Genomic DNA, 17,219 nt, shown 5'->3' with positions numbered 1-17,219 from the left:
ACAAGTCTTGTTCCTATATATTTTTAATCTAATCATACCTTGCTCCAGTCTAAAAATTCATTCTGATATTTTTTGTTCAGACACAGTTAAAATTATAGGTTAATGGGGAAAAAGTAGACATTGTTAAAAAGTGCAAGAATTCAAAATACATCATATTTAATTCCATTATGTAATTCCTACAGATTATTTCTGCCAAAATCAAACATTCAAAACTTGAATCTAAGAATACAAAAGTTAAATGCAATAAGACAAAGGAATTAGTAATTAGAATGTGTTTTTATAAATTTATTTAAATTTGTTAAATTCTGTTAGATGAAGAAAAAAAAGTAGTTTCAAGCTTAATACTGGTAAAATATGATTTGTTAAATTCACAATCTTGGAACTGAATTATCAAATCCTGTATGTTTGTTTAAGCTAAGTTCTTTTAAAATTTTAAAACTTCTCTAAGTCATACTTGGATGATAATGCAAAATTATGAGTTCAGTGTGGATTTCAGAGATGATTTTATACAATAAGGGGAATCTGGTACATAAAAATAAATCAAAATAATTAACTATGTAAAAATTAAGTGGAATATTAAAATTATGTAAAAGTACAAAAATATTCATCCATTACAGAAAAAAATACTTTAAAAACTGAATAATTTATTAATCCCAAAACTTATTTTTATTAAAAATGATGACAATAAATTTAGATAACTGTAAAACCATTATGAATATTTGTTAATAAATGTCATCAACTTATGAACACTGAATTCAAAGAAAATATCAATTTAGCTTTAACGTGCTGTACATTTTATTGACTTCTCTGACATTGAATTTCAATGAATAGATGTATATTTGATTTTTTTTTCTTAGATTGTTTTCTTAAAATTATGAGATTTCAATGAAAATACAAAGAATAATTCAATAAAATTCACAATTAATCAAAGCTTTATAAAATGGCTTGTATAAATATATATATATATATTTTTCATCTATGAACAAAATTTTTATTTCCCAGCTAATCTCAAACAGTATTTTACATTAAGCATACATTTGAAGCCATTTTTAAACTAAATTCAAAATTTCTCGATAAAAACCCAATATTCTAATATTTAAACTACACAATTATATTTCACATAACAGGAGAAAGGTCCAAGGAGTGCTAAAACAAACTAATCTTTCAATATTTGAGAACTAGATTCTCAAAAGTAATCTTAGTTTATTTCATTATTGACTCCATGGGTATCATACTCTCAAGATCTAACACTGAATGGGAAGACAAATATATCTCGATTATTTGTAGAAATGGATCATTACACTCGTGTCCACACACTCAATGATTCAAAATGCATATATATTTTAATGTCATGCTTTGAAAATTACAAACTAATGTGAATACTGCTAATGTTGCACCGTCTGGATAAAACTTACAAAACTGGGGGTAAACTTGCAAAAGTTATAAACATATTGCATAATTATAGATTTATATTACAGAATAGGATATCTAACCTACATAAAAAAAACAGTACTTCCCAAACTATGAAATACCAACTTGTTTCTATTCATTATTAAGATAGACTCTGTGTCAAAACACTGTACAACATTTCAGAAAAACTAAGCACATTATATATACATGTACTATTCAACAGTTTGTATTATCAGGGTTTTAAGATTCTCCGTCCTTATCTTTTAGGTCGTCGAATTACGGATCATTTCTCACCGTATTCGTTTGTGCATTTAAACAATCGATCTGTGAACATTGTCCACAAATTCATTAGGATGGCAGCAAAATCACACCGGAAACTACTTTTTACTGTTTTTCTTGGTTACTTGGCCTCTCGGAGGAGTTATTGGACGTCCCGTATTCATTCCTCCATAAGGAAATTTCTTTTTGTCAGCTGGTTTCAATATCTGTGAAAAGAACATTTCAATTATATTTTGTCTAATTGACATATCAAATGTTAAATTTAGATTCTGATGTTTTTAATATCTACTTTAACCAGGGCTAGATAACAATTTATGAAATTTATATTGTAAATTTACATAAATGATAGTTGCGATAAAAGAATTCATGAATAGCTCCTCTCATTAAACTTTTGTCTTAAAATTTACCTTTCTTGATCTCATTTTCAATAGGATAGATTTTTTTGTTTTTAATAAAAAGACCATGAAAAACTGTATCAGAGCAATGTTTGTCAATTTCTGAAATATGCAAACAGTGAGACAAAGTTGTCAACCAATAAAACAGCCATGTTTTTTATTCCAAAAAGCTTAAGCTATTTTTAATCTCATACTCCTAAGTATTAAATATCAGATCTCATACAGCAATATTTAATATTAATTGTTTGTAAATTTTCTGATGTTTATCAGAACACTGTATTAAATATCTATTATATTTAATTCTAGTGAAGATAAAATCAAGCTGCAAAAGAAAGATGATTTATTCTTGTTTAGCTAAACTAATAAAAATAATCAAGAATATTAAATTCTTTCATTCAGATTTGGGGTGTATTGTATAAGGGCCTTAATAGGCCAAAAGTACCAGCATTTGAATTCTTTTTAAAGAAGTAAAAAATAATTATGAGGATAACTTAACAATACTTTTATTTCCTGAAGTTTTAATTGTGTAAAATATTATATTAGAATGCATATTTGATAATAAAAATATGATCTTAGTCAAGATAACACAAAATATTAAATTGTTGTATAATAATGAATGTCTATAACATCAGTAATATGTCCAATATCTCAATATAAATTTTAACTTGCAGTCTAAAAACTGCAAGTTAAAATTTATAAAATGTCATAACTCATTCTATGAAAAAATTACTATATTTATAATTTAAATACTAGAAATTTTTAAAGAGAATAAAAATTAAATATTGAAAATTATTTTACTTCTTAATTGTTGCTTAATAATTTTACTTACTTGGAAAGAACACATGAGAGTTTCATCAACACTCATCATGGCACCAGCATTATCAAATTCTCCACAATAATTTGGTGCAGAAAATAGAGTTACTAACTGTCGTTTGGCAAAAAATTCATATCCATCTTCAACAACCTAAATATTAGACAATTGTTTAGAAAATATTTTGTTTTTTAATTAAACATAAAGAAAATAATAATTTTCCATAACTCTTCAACATATACCCACTTATATGAAATTCCCTCTTCAAAACATGAGTTTGGCTGTTAGTTAAGGACATACTGTAGTGGTGTATATCTGTGACTCTTTAGATGCTAGATTTATTTGATATATCAAAACTATTTGTTATGAAACTTAGCTCATTATCAAATGAATGACTTCAAAAATACAGGAGGAGAGTAAAACAACATTAGCTGCCACTATTCTCTCTTTTTATGATAAGATGTCCTAGCAATTTAAAAGTTAAAAAAGTAAAAAAAAACTGTTAATTCACTATAGTAGATTGTTCGTACACTTTTTAAAAATTTGATTTAAGGACCATTTTAAACAGCAGCTACATGCCATTAGTCAAAAATCTATACATGAAAGTAAAATAAATTCACTCACTTTTCTTTTATAACATTACTACATTGTAATCATTGCTTCCATCAATGAAAAGATTAATATTTTTCAATGGTTTTGATATCAAACTGATCTGTATTAATTAGTGTTGCAACGAATAGTATATTCGGCCAAACTATTTGGCTTGATTAACACAGGTACAAAAATTGGCGTGCAAACCGCATTATGGCAAGGATCCTGCTCTTTATTGGCCCACTGTCACTACACTTTGCCAATTGTGTTAATTCTTGGAAGTTGTAGCGGACAGACAAGAGTGTCATGGAAGTATGTGATAAATGATGATATCAAATGTGGATAACAATGAAATGACCTATACGTGTAAATAACAGAAAAAGAACAGAGAAGGACCGCGGAGTGAAAATGTGAAAATAAATATGAAATTGAGTCGATGACATAATCGAACAAGTTGAGGCAGCTTATTGGCATGAAATTCATGGCTGTAAATGCCAAACAATTGTCGTCATAGACTTTGGAAAGCTAAATGCTTGTAATGAAAGTCACTTAGCATGCACGGGTGAAAGCCTGGGGCTGTTCAGGCTACCAAGCTGTCTCGAATCTGTGAAATCATAACTGTGACTTATACCGACGTCCTATCTGTCTCTTTTCTCCGTTATCACCAGGCTGAATCATGTAATTGTAAAATGGGAACTCTACGACAGAAAAGTGACGAATCGAAAGTATCGTGAGTATTATGATGTATGCATAGGCATACATGGAATAGAGCGATAGAGGAAAGAGAAAGAGAAGAGCAAAGATGAGCGCTTAAAAAGAAGGATAGGCAGGATAAGACCCTCAGATGTGTGAGGATTCTCCAACGATGTACGTGTGCTGATCTTTGTAATTATAAATTGTGAATAAATGTGACTAATATTATTTTCTTTTTTATTTTGTGCATGTTACAAGTTATAAATAAATATAAACAAACAACACTCACCCAACAACATTAAATTTAAATACCAAAATGATTAATTTACTGTGTTTTTGTTATTTATTACTCCTGTTTTTAGGTATTTGGTATTCGTCCGAATAGTAATCGAATATTTGTTACATCACTAGTATTAATTCACCAAAAATACATAAAATGAACTGAAGTGATACAGCTTTTTTAGCATGTCTATTTTCTCATCAAAAGTATTTTTTAGTTTCAACATGGAGTCTTGCTTTTCTTTAGCTGTTTGACTTGGCAATACATGAAAGGCTGCAAACCTTTAATATACACTGATCCATTTAAACTCTAATCCTGTTATTATTAGGTATAATATTTCATACAGCAAACAAATATCCAATGATTTAACAACGTACAATTTATTACTCAATTTTCCCTTTCACATATGCATTTTGGGCTGACATGAACTCTCAACCTCTCTTCAGTGCTACAGAATTTGTATGTCTTCTCATAAAAAAACAACTATAGGTGGCAATTCAAGTACAAGTACATATTCAGTGTTTTTATATACTTCTTAATCCTACGAGGACTGTTGGACATAAAAAATATCAAATTTTGTAAGATGTTATGATTTTCAATTTCAGTTTATTAAATGTTAAACATAAAATGTATTATTTTTAGTACATATTGCTTTGTAAAATTATCTAAACTTTTTGGATACATTTGTGAAATCCAGAATTTTTACCGATTTTTTCCCGATCAATGTCCCGTTTTTACCTAAAAACCCCCAATTAAATTCCTCTAAGAAACTAGAGTGAAAAACAACTTGAAAGAGGGAGAAATTTTAACCTCCCCTTTTTCCAAGGTAAACATTCACCCATCTCAACAATCATTCCCACACTACAAACTTAAAAGTTGAGTTAACATACGATTTCGTCATCTTATTTGGGTTCCAAGGACAACTTTGACCTCCCCGCACACCTTTTACCTCACAACTAATTAGTCACATGACAGTTTTCCCACTGCAAAATGATAAAAGCCACTTCTCTCCCCCCTCAGAGTGTGTCGCTTCTGAGGATTTAACTATAACTTGTGCCCTACAATTGTGCTCTACGTTTGATTCTCTAGGACAGTGTTTTTCAACCTTCTTGAATAAGCGACCCCTTTACAAGTTAAAAAATTCTGGCGACCCCCCAGGGCCATATTAAAACTATATCAGTGATTCTAAAAACTACGTATTTAATTTTCTTTCTTTAAATATCGATCGAAAAACCAATTGTACTGTAAAATAAACAGGCACAGCCTTCTCACTGAAATTCTAGATTTTTTTATTGTAGTGTAGGACCTACAAACACTTGTCTTTTTCTTTCACCCGCAACCCCCCGTGTAAGGCTTTGGGACCCCCTTGGGGGTCGCGACCCACAGGTTGAAAAACACTGCTCTAGGATATCCAAACCCATCAAGAGGTATGGAACTAATTTTTGTGAACTCTCTCTCGGCCCTTCGCGTTTAGGGACTCAGAATTTTCCCTCGATAATAGTTATTGTACCATCTATATAGATAGCTAATAAATTGTTGTTTCTTTGTTAAATTGGTGTCCTCTTTTACTTGTATATTGCCTGTCACCTTACCGATAGCACTCCTCCCTCTGACACTCGCCCAGACCCGAAAAAATTTAGTCCCATTCCCTTGGGATAAACTACAAATTTAAGCCATCTCTGACAAGTGGGCAAGTCCCTCTGACTTGAAAGCCGATTCACAGAGATACAACGTAGTCATACCCCTTGGTTCTCATACATTAAACAAAAATTTATTTTAAAAAAATTGAAACAAAGTTATTCTAATTAATAAGAATTACTAATTGATGTATTCAAAATATTTACATTATTTAAATGGAATTTTTCACAAAAACTAAATTATCTACACTTTTTGGACAAACTGTTACATTTGGTCTTGCTGACAACTAGCAAATTTCTTTTGATGTAATCAATGATGTCTTATCAATTGTAAGACTTTTTTACATTTTAAATGTGTTAAATTAGGCTATGAATCAAAAGTGGAAAAAAAGTATGTTAATACATTTCTTCTATCACAAACATTTTTAGCATATGTAAAATGTAAGACCTTTACTTTTTGCCTTTACCAGATGTTTAGAATCACGAATTAATACTTTTAACATATTATTTATTTGTATTTGATAATTTTTTTATACAGCAAACATGCAGAAATATTTTTCTACACAAAAGCTCCTAACAACATTAAAATAAATGCATTTTTAATATGAATATAAATTTATATTAAAAATAATGCTAATTAGAAGAACAAATTTAGTTTACTGTCACAATCAAACAATATATAATAATAATATCTACTAACTTCCTCAGTGAGTTGTTGTTTGTTGTATTGCTTTGGTAACTGCCACTTGAAAAGCTTTCTTAGTGTACAGATGCTTCTGTTTCCTATCATGACTCCTTGTAGTTAATTGTTCACTAGATTCCTGTATATAGCTATTGTTAAAGCTTCACTGAACATGCTAGGGTTGAGACATCAATTGCTTTATTCTTAAATTTAAGACTTATAAAAACTAAATGCACCATCATTCATCTAATCATCTCTCTTTTAATGGCATTGAATAATTTTGCACTCTTGTTCATTTGTTCTAATCTGTTCTATGGTAGTGTCTTGAGCTAGTGTTTATAACCTGGGAGTATACGTTTGGATATCTTTCCTTATTTCTTCATGTGTGGGAAATTTCTACGAGTATGATTCTTTTTCAAAACAAAATCAACATTAATTTAAACTCCATATAGTTTGTAATTGCTTTAGATTTATGGTCTTTCCAGACAAGGTACCTAGCTATACTCTTAAGTTTACATTTGGCCATACTTAAACATTGACAGAGTCCATCCTGCTAAACTAGCTACCTCATCTAACATATCCATGGTACACTGTGCAGATTCTGAAGGTATACATCATACTTACCTTAGAGCTAATCATGTTTCTCAAAGAACATGCCTCTTCTCTCCATCCCACTCAACTATGGGGTATATCCACAAAGTTAGACATAAATCAGAAAAGTATTTCAAATATCAAATGAACAGCCATATTCCTTTATTGGGCTATTAAGGCTAAGTAATTACTAAGTACTTTGGTAGGAGACAGGCCACCAAGCTGCCACCTCTTGTTAAATATAATTACATATTAATTAGTTACAGAATAGCAAGAGGCAAACAGACAAGAATAAAAGAATTTATACATTTGAAGAGAAATTTAAAGAAATTCATAAATTCAGATTATTATTTTAAATATATTAGTATAATTAATTTTTAAATAGCTAACCTGAATTAATTTTAAAATTACTTTACAATTCTGATTAATTAAAGATAAATTCAAATGAAATAGCAAGCAAATGTTTACATTTCATTTAAATTCTATAAAAAAAAAAAAAAATGGACTAGAAGATTCAACTTGGATAATTTAGAATCTTAAAAATTTTAACTCTTACCTGATGTGCTCTACATATGAGATCCAAATCATGTTTATGCAGAAATTTTGCAACAACATCTGCACCAAATGTATAAGAAACACCTCTATCATTTTCACCCCAACCCATCACATCTTTATCAGGATCTGACCATAGCAAATCACACAGCAATCCTTGATCTGGTACATCAGTTGGGCGCATGATACGACGTATTTGTTCCATTGATTGCAAGTCGGGACTTAATCCTGTTAATAAAGCATCAGTTTAACTTTCATATATATTCTTTTAAAATGCACACACAAAGCATATGTATTTATGCATGCATGTATTCATATTGTAAAATAAATTTGCCGTGAATAAAAATAACAAGTAAAAACAAGTAGAGAACTAAATTATTTAATCTATTAAATATTACATCTCTGTATTGTGATTTATAAATTGGATCAAAATAGTAATGTACTACATAAGTACAAAAAAAACTTATATCATCAGATTAGACATATACTCTAAATAAATTATAGCTATTCACTACACTGTTTACTTGTGCCTTGTAAAATATTACTTTCTGCTTATAACCCACAGTAATGTATAGCCTATATCAGCATATTGCAGAAAATTGTTTAAAATGAAAATAAAAACTAACCCACAGCACCAAAGTCACAGATGAAAATACGATTAGAAGACACTGTCTTATACATTGTTTTGCATAATTACAAAAAACAAATAGAAAAATGAAATATTTGAGATGGAATCATAATGCATCAAGTATTAAAAATAATAATTATTATAGTGTATTCAATGAAAAATGAGCATCGTTATATGATAAAGACCCGATATATTGTAATCATCAGGCAATTCAATGTGATTTAGATATCCCTCCTGAAGTGTTAAAAAGATACTTTATGATCACCTGGTACATAGGTGATAAGAACTATTATAAAGTAGTTTGATTACAAGAAAAAGTAATTAATATACACCAAATTCTCTTTTCACATGAATATTTTTTTTACACAGTTTTGATTTAACATAGTCTGTAAAACAAAATTCAGTTTTCATTTTACATTATTTAGTTTGATCTAACATGTTTCAATAATTGTTGATCAATAAAAAATATAAAACAATGGGATCGGTGAAATTTCTAAAAATAAAAGATTATCTTTATATAAGATAAACGAGTAAATTAAAAACTCTTTCTTAAACCGATTTCGAGTAATTTGTATTAGCAGACAAATAATTAACAAAGATACTTTACTTCTGCCAACTCTATTTCTTTTATTACTTTCAAATTTCTCAAAAAACTCTCCGTAATTTACTCGTTTATCTTTCTAAAGATAATCTTTTATTTTTAGAAATTATATTTTTTTAATGTTTCAATAAATTTGCCATTTTTCCTAGAAAATTGCTCTTTTCAAAACAAATTCTTAAATTTGCATATAAGGCTATTACAGATATTTAATCTTAAAATTTACCTGAGTAAAAAAACAGACTAAATGTGTAGCAACAATCAATCTTTCATTCAGACTTTATCCCATAACTGAAGCAGTCAAGCAATTTAATTTGACAATTTGTATGGTAATGTTTCTTCCAATTTCTTTCAATACAAAATAGTTTTTGTATGCCATATGATGTTAAGAAGTAGTGATATTTTGGTTTAATTGAAAAAGTGGAGTAAAAAAATAAATTTTAAGTTAAAATGATCCTTCCTCCGATTTGTTAACTAAAATTGAAATATTTTGTTTAAACACATTCTGTTATATTAAAGTTTGGAATAAACCTTCATTTTTTCATACTGACAGTATCTTTTTTATACAGAATTTTTCCAGAATGTTTCCTTCTAAAACAGATTAGGGTGTATTTAATCCAATAAATGAATCAAATTGATAAATTTATTGTTGTAATGAAAGATAATTATCTTTGATTATTTCAATAATAATGTGTAATGACCATGTAATACAACAAAAAACACTGCTTTATAATTTTAAAATTAATTAATAGAGTAAATGTATAATAAACCACTCTCATACCTCCATGACAGCAAAATATTTTTTCATCAACTATTGCTGCAACTGGCAAGCAATTAAAGCAGTCTGTAAATGTTTTCCATAGTTTAATGTTGTATCTTCTCTTACCTTTAAAAAAATAAATTTATGAAAATATTACTGTAATTTAATGCAATAAAGCAATTATTCAAAGGAATTTTAACTTACATTCATCATAAAATCCATAAATTCTGTTAATACTTGCACATTCATGATTTCCTCTCAAAAGAAAAAAATTCTCAGGATATTTTATTTTATATGCCAACAAAAGGCAAATAGTTTCTAAGGACTGTTTCCCTCTATCTACATAGTCTCCTAAGAACAGATAATTGCTTTCTGGAGGAAACTGGCCATATTCAAATAACCTAAGTAAATCATAATACTGGCCATGAATATCACCTGGAAAAACAAAATAATCTTAGTTATATGTAATTTATTTAATGGCAAAACTAATTATTTGATTTATCAAAATCTAGCAGATAATTAGTTATTGTTAAAACCATTAATTATTTTTTATATAAAATTTATTGATTTATCAATAAATTTACCCCCTTCAATAAGAGAAGGTTCTGATTTTAAAAGTTATACTAGAAAGTCTAGATATATTAACTAATGCAATATTTTTGAGACACTCCTAAAACTCATTCTTAAATATTTTTAATACTTTTTATAATTACACAACATTATTAACAACGTTCAGTATTAATGTTGACTTGGAATAATGAAAAAAAGTATGAAATACATATCTACCTCCAAGGACCAGTTGCATCAATTGAACATATGTGAAATCAATTTGTGTAACTGTTCTACCTACCAACATTCTACCTATGTCACTCTTTTGACTTCATCTTCCAGATGAGGGTAAACACCTCTCCAGCAAGATCCAACAGTGCTGCCTTGAAGAGCCACCAGAGCCACTGGAAACAGGATCACCATCCTATCTTCACTCATTGACCTTGAAAACCAACTCCACGTCACCGATCCAAATCTGTCAGTAACAGTAAACTCTAGAATAATTTCTCCAGCAGATAGTGTCATCATCAGGCTCAAGTACAAATAAACCATAAGGTCAAATGGATCTTTAAGATATAGAGAAATAAACTTCCTTCATATTATCCCAGACATAGAAAGTAAACTAAAAATTTTGATCATCTTTAGCTGATTATTACAGGTGGAAAACATCTATTACAACTATTTCACACAACTACACATGGCTAATGCCACTACAGCAACGAAAAATTGGCTTGAAAGACACAAATATGGCATTACTACAGCCAATAAAATGAAGCATTTTGTCCTGATGAAAAATATACATACTAAGAAGGATTAAACTCACATAAGAATGAAGTAAATGCAGAAAACCGAATGCAGGGAGGTAAATTGGCAATACCACTACCTTACATCCACTGCCAACTCTGTTAGGATGTTAGATGAAAATGCACTAAGTATTGCCCTTCCTGAACTAAATAAATATTTTGGCTCCAAGGCTGTTCTCATTGACAAAAATCAATAAAGAAAGAGGTTATAATGTGGTTGAGAGAAATGCCTCTCACTCACATATCCACTGGAGAAACATCTTCAAAGTCTTTCCCCCTTACCTTCAGAATTCAACTACCCAAAGTATTGTTGATCTCAGGAACATAACACTAATAAAAGATGAAGTGGTAACTATATGTCATAAGCCTATACCACTCTATTAAACTTGAGTCTTGCTTCTGTGCCATTGGAGACTTTCTGCTATCCCATATTCCAAATCCTATTAATATCTTTCAGATATATTAAGCTTGCAAGTTCTAGATTATCACTTATCCCTTTTCTCCTTCAACAGTGAAAGCTAACAGAACAAAGGCATTCTATAAAAAGCCTATATCATATTCACTTTGTAACCTCATCTTTAGGAAACTATAGCTGCCTCATGCTATCTTGAAACCAAAAACATTTTGCACATGAATGTATTTATGATTTAATGATGCATTCCAGTTATTGACTTCCCTTGTTCATTTTTTATAATATTTTAACTGAGATTTATCAATAAATGATATCATCACCTGTTTTTGGAATATTTGTATTTTTATTAATGGAAGTCTATCATTACTTGCTTAGGAAACAATGCCATACCCCTTACCATAACTAAGGAAATGCTATCATTTCAATTTTTGAGGAACTTTGTTATAAAATGCTGATAATTGAAAAATATACTTGAATTTTAAAATTACATTTAATTTGAGTTTGTTTATAACTTGTTTATGTTTTGTTGATAATTTGTTTATACCTGAAATACCGTATTTATTTGCATATAAGACGAGGTTTTTATTAATTTATCACAGCTTCAAATTCCTAGGTTGTCCTATATGCACGAGTGAAAGATTCTTTGCATTTTTGCAAATAATTTTTGTGAACAGTGTATTTGCATTTTTTATCGGATGCTTACCATCTTGTATTTTGCCAGGAATAAAGATGAACAACAATAGAAATAGCAAAGCTTTTGAATTGAATTCCAGATTGAAATTCCAAAATCACACAGGAGCACAATATAAGTTTTAATCCATTCCCACGTAAAAACAGATGATTATTCAGAAATCAGAATTCGGAGAAACTCATAAGTGTAATTGACAGAGTGGATTCAACTGTTAAGAATTGGCAAAAAAAGGTTCCCCGATTGTCCAGCTTTACATGAACAAATTTTGTTGATTTTACAAGATTTTTCTGTAAAGTTTAAAATGCCAGTAATTTTTGTGGGATAATGTGTGCATTTACATTCATTTGATATTTTACTTGTGATTAAACAAAATAAAATTAGAATTGTATTAAATTAATAAATCTAATTTTCCTTATTTTGATCTTTACAGTCACATCTTGTCCTATATGTAAGTAAATATGATAAATACCAAAAATAGAAACTACTTTTTATGCACAGAATAGTTAGAGTAAAGCAGTGGTTCCCAATTCCCTTCACGCAATTTCGCGTACCCCTGAGGTACGCAAAATTGCGTGAAGGGGTACGCGCGGCAATCTAAAATCGGTCGATTTAAAATTTAAACGCATGAGATGAAGCAATCAAAAAAATAATGGGGGACCATAAAAAATTTGGCAATTTACAACATGATGTCGAATGCACAAATTCATTTATTAATAACTAAAAATATTCTCGAAATTTCATCAAAAAAATGCATTTGTGACAATACCTAAATGAAATTCTTACGCAAGAAACAAAAAGTGTACAGTTAACACAATTTGTGTTAATTGTACAATTATCATTATCATCGTGTCAGCGAAGCGGCAATAAAATATTTACTACCATTTTGCACAACATACCTCTGCGAGAGCGGATTTTCGGCCATGACAAACACGAAAACTAAACGTTGTCACCGACTTCAACTCAAAGATGACTCGAGACTGAAGCTGATCAAAAAGCAACCAGATTTTATAAACTTGTGCAAAGAAAATTGTGCACATTTGTCACATTAAAATTAAATAAACTTATGTTATTTTCATTATTATTAGAATTGTATTTTAAAGATAATAAATGTAAAAAAAAACTTATTCTATTTATCACTAGCTGTCTACCCACAGCTTCGCCCGCATTATATCGAGTTTTCTCGTGGGAGTAAGATATTTTCTTGCAGTAAAATGTAGCCTATGTCCATCTCCAACATGTAAGCTATCTCTGTGCCAAATTTTATTAAAACCTGTTCAGCGGTTTAGGCGTAAAAAGGTGACAGAATTACCTTCGAATTTATAATATTAGTATGGATTAATATGAATTTCCACTATAAGGGGTACGCGAGTTTGAGCTCTTTCTTGAAGTGGTACGCAGGAAAAACTAATTGGGAACCACTGGAGTAAAGTGATGATACACAACTTCTTGGTTTCAAGATATAAGATGGCCATAACTGCCTAACCCACCTAACAGTTCTCCTAACCCTCATAAAAGCATTTATTATGATATGTGGATAATGTCTTAATCATTTGGAAGTATAAACCTGACAGATGCTTTCCTTCAGCTAATGAATAATATTCCCTATGGTGTAACAAGTGGACTATGTAAACACAGACAATGTTAACTTTCTGGGTTAATCTTTCATTCAAATGAATAAATCTATACAAAAGCCAACCTTCCTATCTCTACTTGCTCCTTCAACTCACTTTACCTTCAAAATTAAACATTCCATGCATTGATCAAGTGTGCCTATATTCACTACTCTTAACTCACATATCAGAGAGCTAAATAGGATCATCAGTCTACCATATAAAATGGACTCTGATTGCGTAACATCCTCTGCCTCATTGAGAACTTTGTGAATACTGAACAAAATACATCAAAATGCAATTACATCTCCTCCTCCACATTCGCATACTCCAGAACACTTCAATCTACCTTTCAAGGCCCTCACTAAAACTAATAATAAACATAATCTACTGACACAAGCCAACTTTATATCATCTCCTATCATGATAAATGAAGAAGTGGAATGTACTGCACATCATCTCAGCTATAAATGAAGATAATGGCATCAACACAGCATATGTTGGATATATCAAAACTCCTCCATCAGAGGTTCATTGAACATAGTGATATTATTATAAGAAAAGGATCTGCTATAGTTTTATCTTTCTTTGCGCAACTTCCCAGTACAAAGTAAATTGGCACATGGCCAAAATCATCAAAACCATCTCTTACCTTTCCCATTATAGACAAGTGTGAAATTTATAACCACTTCCTTAGAAACACACACAAAGAACTTTTTCATTTGCCTGGCAATATCTATTTAATCTTTCACATCAACCACTATCATTGCAGTCCATTTCCCTTATTGTTTATTGGGGGTCTCCTATCTTCCTTCCAATACTAGCATTCCACTTTTAACTGTCCATGCCTGAAGATGAGCCATTAATTAGGTCAAAAATATTAGCATTACTTAACTTTACCCACTGTTAAAAGTGCATTGATTAATTCAGTTATATAACTGTTGTGAGAAGAGAAAAATAATGACTATAGTTTATGCAGTTATATCTCTCATTCTGACAATGTCTTAGGATTTCATACATGTTTTTCAATGATTTACAGTAATATACTTAATTGATGAGTAAAATAAAACATTCAATATAAAGTTAAAAAAATAAAGCAGAATCTCAAGTAGAACAAGTTTTGTTTAGATATCATCATTGCAGAACCTCATTGAAAATTGTGAGAAGGTATTCCTTCTTGAAGCATAATCATGATCTATAAGCAATTGTTGCATTGTGCTATTCAGTGCATTACAAACAAACAAGTTTGAAATTTTTGGTAGTAACAGATACTGAAAAACATTATTAAATGAGCAGCTTCTCTTCTTTAAAAAAGGATGATAAAAAGAAATGACCATTCAAATATTAGTAGACATTACTGACATAGTCCTGAAGTTTATGTAATACTTACTGAACAAAAGAAATCACAAGTCACATTTAACAATTGTTTATATCCCTTGATCTTTCAATGACTTACATAACTAATTTGCAATATAATAGCATGATTTGCCAAACAGTAAAGAATTACCAGCATTAAGAAAATTTAAATTAAATTATTGTATGGAAGGAACCCTGCTTTTCATTATCTACAGAAAAGCCTACTACATTACTCATTTTATATCAGTGTAGATATCCAAGTCTGATATGAGTATTCCCACTCAGAAGTACAGTACAAATTCAAATGAGATTAGAAAAAAAAATCATTTATAACAAAATTATAGATGATAATCTTGATCAAACATCAAGTTATTTCATAATAAAAACAGTATAGCAATCATAGATAATCAGCTAGTTAATAGTATATAGAAAAAAGTCAGTATAAGTCAGGCAGAATATATCTAAACAACTTTGCAAGAAGCTTATTAGAAAATCTGATGATAGTTCTAAGACTATAAACTATATCTTTACGATTGCTCCTCCAACCAAAATGTACTGTACTTGTAGAGAAACACCATACAGGAACAGAATCACAAGTTGCATCTACAGAAAAGCTGCAATGATTACAAAAAGAAACATGCCAAATATATAGAATAAAAAACTATTTGCAAGGAGATATAATGACTTTTTATTTTTATAATGAGAATTTTCTTATTTAAAAACAACTAAAGACAAGAGTACATCTAAATTATTATAAGAAAGTAATTAAGCCTCATGACAGTCCAAATCTAATCTGACTAGTTGTTTGAATAATTAGAAATTTGGGTTGATTTGAATACATCAATGTTCTTTCACTAGCTATATTTTATTTTTTCTCCCTGTAAGATAAAAAAAGCTCCGTCAAATGAACAGCTTATCACCTTTTCTACACAAGCCATTCTAATGATACTTCTAATTTCTAAAGCCCAGTTTGTTCAGTGTTAAATAAAAAGATATTTCTATTAAACTTTTAAAGAAATATACAATTTTAACAATTTCATATTCTGGAGCGATTACCATTTATTTCTTTAAAATGTTCCATAACAAACTTGAGGCGACCCGACCTTTCCTTTTAGGCTACATGGCCACCTATTTAGTTACTTAAAACACAGAAATAATCCAATAAAAAATATATACAATTTGTAAAAATGTAGAAAAATTGGAATTGGTGACCTTACGACATCTTAGGCTTGCATCCTTCTCCATTCGGGAGTTTTTTTATATATTAACAATATTATCATTCAGCGAAAAAATTTTAAAACTAAAAAATTTCTGTGATAATTCGCCGCCAGAGGGAGAAGGATAATCTACATTTACCAGCGCAACTTTTAAGTAGATATAATGACCAGAAACTCCCGAATGGAGAAGGATGCAAGCCTAAGATGTCGTAAGGTCACCAATTCCAATTTTTCTACATTTTTACAAATTGTATATATTTTTTATTGGATTATTTCTGTGTTTTAAGTAACTATATAGGTGGCCATGTAGCCTAAAAGGAAAGGTCGGGTCGCCTCAAGTTTGTTATGGAACATTTTAAAGAAATAAATGGTGATCGCTCCAAAATATTTTTGGAAAATGACTGTCTTTTTATATATTAACAATATTATCATCCAGCGAAAATTTTAAAATTTCATATTCATTTCTTGATCATATTTTGTAACAAAGGAATGGTTACAAATAATCAGAACTTATCTGTTTATCAACAAAATTATATTATTAGATTAAAAATTTCAAAATAGATTATAACTGCCTGAGATGAGAAATAAATTTTGAATGTTTTAAAGAATGAAATCAAAAAACACTATGAAACAAGATCATGTTTTTTTGTGATTTTTCTTGTTTTAATTATGAA

The 17,219-nt window shown here is 29.6% G+C and overlaps 1 protein-coding gene across 1 annotated transcript in view; it reads right to left on the bottom strand.

Annotated features, from left to right (window-relative positions):
- Positions 1-1,323: 1,323 nt before the first annotated feature.
- The window catches only part of LOC111622332 (serine/threonine-protein phosphatase PP1-gamma catalytic subunit), a 55,901-nt gene continuing 40,005 nt past the window's right edge, over positions 1,324-17,219 (bottom strand). Inside the window, exons 3-7 of the mRNA XM_023364693.1 lie at positions 10,112-10,342; positions 9,929-10,033; positions 7,926-8,149; positions 2,914-3,048; positions 1,324-1,895 (exon numbers count right to left, since the gene is read on the bottom strand). Coding sequence (XP_023220461.1) covers positions 1,788-1,895; positions 2,914-3,048; positions 7,926-8,149; positions 9,929-10,033; positions 10,112-10,342 — 803 coding nt within the window. The 3' untranslated portion in view covers positions 1,324-1,787. The remainder of the gene's footprint in view (positions 1,896-2,913; positions 3,049-7,925; positions 8,150-9,928; positions 10,034-10,111; positions 10,343-17,219) is intronic.

Source organism: Centruroides sculpturatus, unplaced genomic scaffold (assembly GCF_000671375.1).
Source record: "Centruroides sculpturatus isolate CEXI.00-Female unplaced genomic scaffold, Cexi_2.0 scaffold276, whole genome shotgun sequence".
NCBI lineage: Eukaryota > Metazoa > Arthropoda > Arachnida > Scorpiones > Buthidae > Centruroides > Centruroides sculpturatus.
The sequence above is the reverse complement of the archived record's forward strand: the minus strand, read 5'-3'. Positions and strand labels throughout refer to the sequence as shown.